This window comes from Cydia splendana, unplaced genomic scaffold (genome assembly GCF_910591565.1).
Source record: "Cydia splendana unplaced genomic scaffold, ilCydSple1.2 scaffold_160_ctg1, whole genome shotgun sequence".
In the NCBI taxonomy this organism is placed as follows: domain Eukaryota; kingdom Metazoa; phylum Arthropoda; class Insecta; order Lepidoptera; family Tortricidae; genus Cydia; species Cydia splendana.
Window position 1 is genome coordinate 20,013 of NW_026946875.1, and position 9,497 is coordinate 29,509.

Below are 9,497 nucleotides of genomic sequence, written 5' to 3' on the forward strand. Positions count from 1 at the left end.
TTTTTCACACCTTAGCAGTGAGAACATACCTGGTCTATTAGACAACTTGAAAAATGTAATCCTTCTTCGTTTCTTAATACCTATGCACTCATGTTTTCTTAAGATATACAAACAATTAAGTTTAATTACCGCAATCTAACACAAAAACAAAACGTAATAATAAATTTCAGTAAAATAATATGGAAATATTGGAAATAAAGAAACATCAACTGACACTTCAACCAACAACTTTTTTTTGTAAAAAAAGAACTTTGTAAGATACGGTCCGAATTGCGGATACGTACTATTTGTCAACTATAGTAGAAATTCTTAAAAGTAAAATAATTAATTTTGCGTGATAATCTGTGTATTTTTTGAGTTCATTATTTTAATTGTACAATAAAATACCTAAAATATAGTATTTTTATCAAATCTTAAACTTTATTTTAATTAAATAATTATTTAGAATTCATACTCGTATGGAGCTCGTACGTGGTTTGGAACGATGCGGTCTGAAGTTTTTCGGGGGTCTATTATAAACAGTCAATATACCGTTGAATGTCGTTTGAACTTTTTTTCGTCTGTTTCTTTTTGCTAACAGTGTGAAAGGGACAGAGATAATAGAACCCAAGTATTTCGAACTTGTATTAGACCCCGCATGTTGAAATGACATTTGACTATAAAGGTCACTTGAATGTCATTTTGTCTCACTCAGTGAGCAAAATCGCATTTTGCTCACTATTTTTAAGAAGCAAAGTACCCTTGTTCGAGCTGCTGAGGTGAAAAAGTACTATATTAATACTATGCTTAAGATCAAGGCTTATTCCCACTAGTTACCACCACGTTGTTACCAGTGGTAACTACTGGGATTTTTTTCCCCACCTTTTACCACCAAACTAAGATAGTGGTAACTACTGGGTATTTTTTTAATATCGAATGTAAACGCTGCATACGTTGTCGTCAACGAAACTGTTTACCGTTTCGAAAAACTTGTAACTGCCATAGACTGTGTCTTTAAAATATACCAATCAACCGGAGCTTGCTATCCCGAAGAATGTAATGATCTGTGGGTTTTTATCCAATTGGGATTCTACAACATAAGAACACCATTTGATAGACGCTCACAGGTAGTGATCACTCTGTTGACTGATCTAGGACTCTAGTGACTAAAACAATAATGACATTCACTTGTTACTTCTGTAATTGTAAATTGTGTTACTATTATTTCTGATTTAAGACATGTTTTAAGGGTGTACATATGTTCCAAAAGAATAATAGACAAATACAAAAAAATACTGAGTGTACGAATAGTAACAAAAAATAGTAAAATAACAAATGGCTGCATAGTCCACTTCTATTTCATGTATTGTTCTCTCTTCTCGATTATGTAGCTAATGACATGTGCTTCTGATGACACTTGTTTGAAAAATCCGTCGCATATTTCCGCGCGAGAAAACTTCAGAGCCACTGCGCCTTTCCGTTTTCGAGCCGGCGATACGTTTCTGACATATGCCAGAAGCATAAGACAAACGTTCCTTACAGTCTCTGTGTCGTCATCTGAAACAATTGGCAATGGTTATTTTAAAAAGTAACAAAAGATCATAAAATCGTATAAAGGCCATAGTCGGCTTTCCATAGTAAATCGGCCCTTGCGTTAAACAGACTGTTTTTTTGAAGTGAAAACTTCTGTAGCGGCGCTGGGCACTTTTTGAGGTGGGTGTCGGTGGCGATCACGTGACCGTAAGGCGATCATGTGACCGTAAGGTTTAGATGGCCACTCATTTAGATGGCATTTAAATCAATAAAGAAAAACTCAATGACATAATTCAATAAAGCGACATCTTGATGATATCGCTAATAAAAGTGAACTCTAGTACTGGTGAATAAAACTCAAAATATCATGACCAAATATATTAAGATGCGAGGTCTGCAAGGTAACTTTACAATTTCTATTCGAATTTTAAACAATTAACGCTATAAATTTGAATTTCAAATTTTAAACAAGCTCACCAACAACCTGCGACCAGCAATTTCGTAACTAAAGTTTTTCAATAGAAAGGAGGATGGATCAATTATACATAGTGCTGCAGACATTTTGGACTAGTCATTGAGTTTTCACTTCTGTCGGCACTCCCGGAGTGCAACCTGTTGTTTTTTTTATGGCTACCTCTTCTAGTGACGAATATTTATGCTAAGTATCAACATCCTATTTGTGACATTGTGACAGTTTTTCACTTTAAATGTTTTTTTTATTGTCATAAAAAATAGAAAACTAGGACAAAATTAAAAGTTCAATATTTTTTTTGCGATTGTTAAGTAGTGACACCCCTAGAGTTTTTTCGGATCGTATGGTTATGACCGACTGGTCTACTATTTGCCAGAACATCAAAATTTTCCGGGTGGTACTTCCTGTCAAAAATCAGCAATATGTGTCGTCAGCAGCAAACCGACTTACTATAATTAAACATCAAAATTCCATTTCATAACAAATAAAATGATAAAAATTCATGTCGCGGGGCGAGGTAATGAGAGTCGGGGCGGGGCGGTGCGTGGCCGTTCTGTATGATAATACTATTATTTATTCTGTGATACCGGATAGTAAGTTTGCTTGATTTTGGGGTAAACAAATTGAATCTAAAACAGTCACAGTCGTAAATAATAAATACTTAGCTCATTCTCTTTCAGTACTGCCAGGTATACATAGAAACAAGAGAAGCCACGCACAGAACAAGTTGTGTATAGGAATAAACCTGTCTCTAGTCCCCACCATTTAACTTTCTAGTATGTTTAAAATATTCATAGTACGGATTATTGTAATAAGGATAATTGTACGTTGACAGACAGACGGACGGACGGACAATATAGTTATCCTATAAGGGTTTAGTTGTTTCCTTTTGTTTTGGGGTACCCTAAAAACAAGTTGAACATAAAAATAAATGTTATATTACACTTTTTATTTTAATAAATATAACAAATTGAACAACTTACGTGGCAGATCTGGTACGGGCCTGACTTTGGGCTCGGAGATATTGCTCAGCGGTTGGTGTTAGAGCCAGTCCTATTTGGGAACAGCTGTGCTTTGCTGACCTGTTCACAAACAGTATAAACAATATAGTAGGGAATATAGTAGTAGAGTAGGGGAGGAAAAATGCATCGGCACATATAATACGAGTATAACTGTGCATTATATAAGTACCATTCATTCTAGTACATTCTTAGTTAAGTAAAGAGTAATAAAATCGAGTCATTTTATTTTATATAGTTATTTCTACATAAACACAGTAGTCCATTTAGGTAAATTCAGTGTGTTTAGCCACGGACTAGTCTACTGTTTAGCTAAGTAATTTTTTTTGTTCATAGAAATATCTAATTCAAATTAAAGTTGTAAAGACCAGCCACACTTACCCCACACCCACACATAAATATATCCTTATGTATAAGTAGAATATGATAGGTACCTTAGTGTCCCTAATTTCTTGCCCCATATTGAATGTCTTCTGGTAGGCGCCAAACATGTCATAAACGAGCACATCTCCGCTCTCCTGCACACACAGCAGCTGCTCCCCGTCCGACCAGCCCATGTGGACCAGGACTCCGCTGTTCCACTGCAAATATCACAGATGATGGTATGTTTCAAACTACAATGCCTGGGTCAAATCCTTGTAAAGGCATTTTTCATTTGTGTAATATGCTAATTGATTCAGATGTTTAAGCGTGAAAACAGACAGACTGAGAGTAGGTACCTCTTTAGCATTTCTAATATTATTTAGGGATTAAGGATCAGGGATATAAGAATACAGAGGTTAACAGGACACTTGAAAATGTGTGGTTAACAACATTTTTAACTTACTGTTAACAATATTTTTAAAAGTGAATTTAGATATTAAATAAATTACTTACCAAAATCTTTGATATAACATTCCCTACACAGTTGTAAATTGTTATGACAGGTTTGGCAGTGGTTGCAATCCTGCCAAACTGCTTCCGGTCCCGCACCACAGCAATAGGCACTCCGTACAGGGCTCCACTGATGATCATGTTGTCTAGGCCCTCATCCATGGACCAGTTCATGTTGTAAATTTCTAAACGCCTGTAAAATATTACTTAAAGAATTTAAATTGTAACAAAAAATAAAAAAATGGTTTCAGTCATGTAAAATACATTTGTAGTTATTTTTTATATGTTTCACTATTCTTCTCTTTCCGAATAGACTCTAAGCTAAATTTCATATCTAAAATGGCACCTATGGGATGGTGCTAAGGATATGGCAGTACTCCCTTTCTAATAGTATATTCCCTTTCTAATATATACTTATAGTAAGTGTATGGTGGCAAGAAAGATGCCAGCTCAGTTGAGACTTTTTACAATTTAATCATTTCTGACAATGTTTATGCTAATTGTTAATAGCAAGGTATCAACCAAACAAGGTAGATAACCACCTGTCTGCTTATTATATTTTGGGCACCTGCTGCATTAGTATAATTTTATTAATTCAGTGTTTTTAAGTATGAAAAATTATGAAGATATAATCTAGAATGATTCCTATCCATCCGCTTTTACATATAAAACGCTCACGCCCCGCCCGGAAAACGCGCCTGTGTGACGAATGACGTTTTTTAGGGTTCCGTACCCAAAGGGTAAAAAACGGGACTCTGTTACTAAGACTTCGCTGTCCGTCCGTCCGTCCGTCTGTCACCAGGCTGTATCTCATGAACCGCGATAGCTAGACAGTTGAAATTTTCACAAATGATGTATCTCAGTTGCCGCTATAACAACAAATACTAAAAATAAAATAAAATAAATATTTAAGGGATCTTTTTGCTCTATTTTTTTTGATGGTGCGGAACCCTCCGTGCGCGAGTCCGACTCGCATTTGGCCGGTTTTTAATCATTTGCAAATTAGCAAATCACATTTCACGTCAAAATGGCCGCGACACATTCTTCCCCAGACAAGCCTACCATTTAAACTTTTAAATGGATAATAGATTTGACGAACATCTTTAATGAAAATGAATGATTTTAGTATAGAACAAAATTAAATAATTATTCTGTTAACAACTATTATTTTAATTTAATTACCTATCACCAACCCATAGATATATACCCTAATAGCATTTTCTTGTAGGGATTTTGTTGGGCCTTTGTTTACGTATTAGTTGGGCAACCGTTATATTTGGCCGTACGATTTGCTGGAGGGCCTTCGACAAAGGCCCTCCCGAAGATTCCCAACAGAGGGCCATAAGAGTAATTTTTTCGTTGGGCCTATTTAAATAAATCATACAATTATTCAACGGTGGTGGTTTTGGTTGGGCCGTGGTTGGGCCTATACACATTTGTTTGATGGTTGGTTAATTGTTACATTTGGCCGTACGATTTGCTGGAGGGCCCTCGACAAAGGCCCACCCGAAGATTCCCAACAGAGGGCCATTAGAGTATTTTTTTCGTTGGGCCTATTTAAATAAATCATACAATTATTCAACGGTGGTGGTTTTGGTTGGGCCGTGGTTGGGCCTATACACATTTGTTTGATGGTTGGTTAATTGTTACATTTGGCCGTATGGCTTGCTGTAGGGCCAACTGCAAAAAAATAAAAAAGGGCAATTTTTTCGTTGTGCTTCTGTTTGCAAATTCAACAATTACCCAACGGCAAGTCAGGTAGGTCGGTAGGTAGTCGTGCACCAGGTTGAAGGCCCAACACAGCTTGTCCCACAAAGGGCCAACATTGTAACTTTAACGTTGGGCCTTGTGTAGGATTCTTACAATACTACCGTAGGTAAATAGTTGTGTAATTTATAGTGTGCCTACAGTCTAATTATGTAATGGGCTTTTGTTTACGAGTCCTACAGTTACCCTACGTTAAGTAAGTGGTTGTGTAATACGACGTTGGGCCTTTGCTGATAAATATTACAATTACACTACGGTAGGCATTGGTTGTATCCACATGAAGGACATCAAGGCTAGGCAGCAGTTGTTGTTAATCTTCTCTGTATCGTTCCAATTTTAGTATATGTACTGCCGAAGCAAGTACACTTACTATACACTCTAATTTGTATATATACTAACCGCACTTCGAAACTTCGTAAGCGAGATTTATGTTTTTTGAGATTTAAATTGGGAAAATGTTGGTAAAATACAATTTTTTAAATTTATGTATAAATTTTATAGTTATAGCTATTAGATTTATAAGTTACTTTAAAAATATATTATGATTATATCCGGAATAATCGAGAAAATAACTATAACTTCGATGTTTGGAGACAGTAACGCCATCTAGTGACGCCACAAGCAAACTCAACTGGTATTGTTGGGCATCAGTACCACAGCCAATGTTGGTAAATGCGATATTTGTGCTCACTGGGCCAACGAATGTTATCGTTGTTTAGCCACCGGTACCAAAATACACAAAGGCCCATTGTTAGGCGTCAGTGCCACAGCCAATGTTGGTAAATACGATATTTGTCATCATTGGGCCATCGGATGATATCTTTGACTAGCCAACGTTACCAAAATACACAAAGGCCCATTGTTGGGCATCCGTGCCACAGCCAATGTTGGTAAATGCGGTATTCGTCACCATTGGGCCAACGAATGTTATCATTGTTTAGCGAACGGTAGCAAAATACACAAAGGCCCATTGTTAGGCCTCAATGCTACAGCCAATGTTGGTAAATGCGATATTTATCGTCATTGGGCCATCGTATGATATCGTTGATTAGCCAACGTTACCAAAATAAACAAAGGCCCATTGTTGGGCATCAGTGCCACAGTCAATGTTGGTAAATGCGATATTTGTCATTATTGGGCCATCGGATGATATCGTTGATTAGCCAACGTTACCAAAATACACAAAGGCCCATTGTTGGGCATCAATGCTACAGCCAATGTTGGTAAATGCGATATTTGTCGTCATTGGGCCATCGGATGATACCGTCGATTAGCCAACGTTACCAAAATAAACAAAGGCCCATTGTTGGGTATCAGTGCCACAGACAATGTTGGTAAATGCGATATTTGTCATCATTGGGCCATCGGATGATATCCTTGACTAGCCAACGTTACCAAAATACACAAAGGCCCATTGTTGGGCATCCGTGCCACAGCCAATGTTGGTAAATGCGATATTTGTGCTCACTGGGCCAACGAATGTTATCGTTGTTTAGCCACCGGTACCAAAATACACAAAGGCCCATTGTTAGGCGTCAGTGCCACAGTCAATGTTGGTAAATGCGATATTTGTCATCATTGGGCCATCGGATGATATCGTTGATTAGCCAACGTTACCAAAATACACAAAGGCCCATTGTTGGGCATCAATGCTACAGTCAATGTTGGTAAATGCAATATTTGTCGTCATTGGGCCATCGGATGATATCGTTGATTAGCCAACGTTACCAAAATAAACAAAGGCCCGTTGTTGGGCATCAATGCTACAGCCAATGTTGGTAAATGTGATATTTGTAGTCATTGGGCCATCGGATGATATCGTTGATTAGCCAACGTTACCAAAATAAACAAAGGCCCGTTGTTGGGCATCAATGCTACAGCCAATGTTGGTAAATGTGATATTTGTCGTCATTGGGCCATCGGATAATATCGTTGATTAGCCAACGTTACCAAAATACACAAAGGCCCATTGTTGGGCATCAATGCTACAGCCAATGTTGGTAAATGCGATATTTGTCGTCATTGGGCCATCGGATGATACCGTCGATTAGCCAACGTTACCAAAATAAACAAAGGCCCATTGTTGGGTATCAGTGCCACAGACAATGTTGGTAAATGCGATATTTGTCATCATTGGGCCATCGGATGATATCCTTGACTAGCCAACGTTACCAAAATACACAAAGGCCCATTGTTGGGCACCCGTGCCACAGCCAATGTTGGTAAATGCGATATTTGTGCTCACTGGGCCAACGAATGTTATCGTTGTTTAGCCACCGGTACCAAAATACACAAAGGCCCATTGTTAGGCGTCAGTGCCACAGCCAATGTTGGTAAATACGATATTTGTCATCATTGGGCCATCGGATGATATCTTTGACTAGCCAACGTTATACCAAAATACACAAAGGCCCATTGTTGGGCATCCGTGCCACAGCCAATGTTGGTAAATGCAATATTTGTCGTCATTGGGCCATCGGATGATATCGTTGATTAGCCAACGTTACCAAAATAAACAAAGGCCCGTTGTTGGGCATCAATGCTACAGCCAATGTTGGTAAATGTGATATTTGTAGTCATTGGGCCATCGGATGATATCGTTGATTAGCCAACGTTACCAAAATAAACAAAGGCCCGTTGTTGGGCATCAATGCTACAGCCAATGTTGGTAAATGTGATATTTGTCGTCATTGGGCCATCGGATAATATCGTTGATTAGCCAACGTTACCAAAATACACAAAGGCCCATTGTTGGGCATCAATGCTACAGCCAATGTTGGTAAATGCGATATTTGTCGTCATTGGGCCATCGGATGATACCGTCGATTAGCCAACGTTACCAAAATAAACAAAGGCCCATTGTTGGGTATCAGTGCCACAGACAATGTTGGTAAATGCGATATTTGTCATCATTGGGCCATCGGATGATATCCTTGACTAGCCAACGTTACCAAAATACACAAAGGCCCATTGTTGGGCATCCGTGCCACAGCCAATGTTGGTAAATGCGATATTTGTGCTCACTGGGCCAACGAATGTTATCGTTGTTTAGCCACCGGTACCAAAATACACAAAGGCCCATTGTTAGGCGTCAGTGCCACAGTCAATGTTGGTAAATGCGATATTTGTCATCATTGGGCCATCGGATGATATCGTTGATTAGCCAACGTTACCAAAATACACAAAGGCCCATTGTTGGGCATCAATGCTACAGTCAATGTTGGTAAATGCAATATTTGTCGTCATTGGGCCATCGGATGATATCGTTGATTAGCCAACGTTACCAAAATAAACAAAGGCCCGTTGTTGGGCATCAATGCTACAGCCAATGTTGGTAAATGTGATATTTGTAGTCATTGGGCCATCGGATGATATCGTTGATTAGCCAACGTTACCAAAATAAACAAAGGCCCGTTGTTGGGCATCAATGCTACAGCCAATGTTGGTAAATGTGATATTTGTCGTCATTGGGCCATCGGATAATATCGTTGATTAGCCAACGTTACCAAAATACACAAAGGCCCATTGTTGGGCATCAATGCTACAGCCAATGTTGGTAAATGCGATATTTGTCGTCATTGGGCCATCGGATGATACCGTCGATTAGCCAACGTTACCAAAATAAACAAAGGCCCATTGTTGGGTATCAGTGCCACAGACAATGTTGGTAAATGCGATATTTGTCATCATTGGGCCATCGGATGATATCCTTGACTAGCCAACGTTACCAAAATACACAAAGGCCCATTGTTGGGCATCCGTGCCACAGCCAATGTTGGTAAATGCGATATTTGTGCTCACTGGGCCAACGAATGTTATCGTTGTTTAGCCACCGGTACCAAAATACACAAAGG

At 38.5% G+C, this 9,497-nt stretch overlaps 1 protein-coding gene across 1 annotated transcript; it reads right to left on the reverse strand.

The window, feature by feature from the left end:
• Window positions 1-3,012: 3,012 nt before the first annotated feature.
• On the reverse strand, window positions 3,013-4,369 carry LOC134805546 (vacuolar protein sorting-associated protein 16 homolog). The gene is made up of 3 exons (XM_063778825.1): window positions 3,880-4,369; window positions 3,438-3,584; window positions 3,013-3,066 (listed from the first exon to the last, which is right to left on the reverse strand). The coding sequence occupies exons 1-3, from the start codon at window positions 4,048-4,050 to the stop codon at window positions 3,013-3,015; spliced, it is 372 nt and encodes a 123-aa protein (XP_063634895.1). The 5' UTR covers window positions 4,051-4,369.
• Window positions 4,370-9,497: the final 5,128 nt, after the last annotated feature.

Bases quoted from the DNA above. Each gene is read 5' to 3' on its own strand.
- LOC134805546 (XM_063778825.1), bottom strand. From the start codon at position 4,050: ATGAACTGGTCCATGGATGAGGGCCTAGACAACATGATCATCAGTGGA. The intron at 3,585-3,879 runs GTAAGTAATTTA...TGATATTTGCAG, and splicing joins ATGTTATATCAAAGATTTTG to TGGAACAGCGGAGTCCTGGT. The intron at 3,067-3,437 runs GTACCTATCATA...GTTTGTGAACAG, and splicing joins AAGAAATTAGGGACACTAAG to GTCAGCAAAGCACAGCTGTT.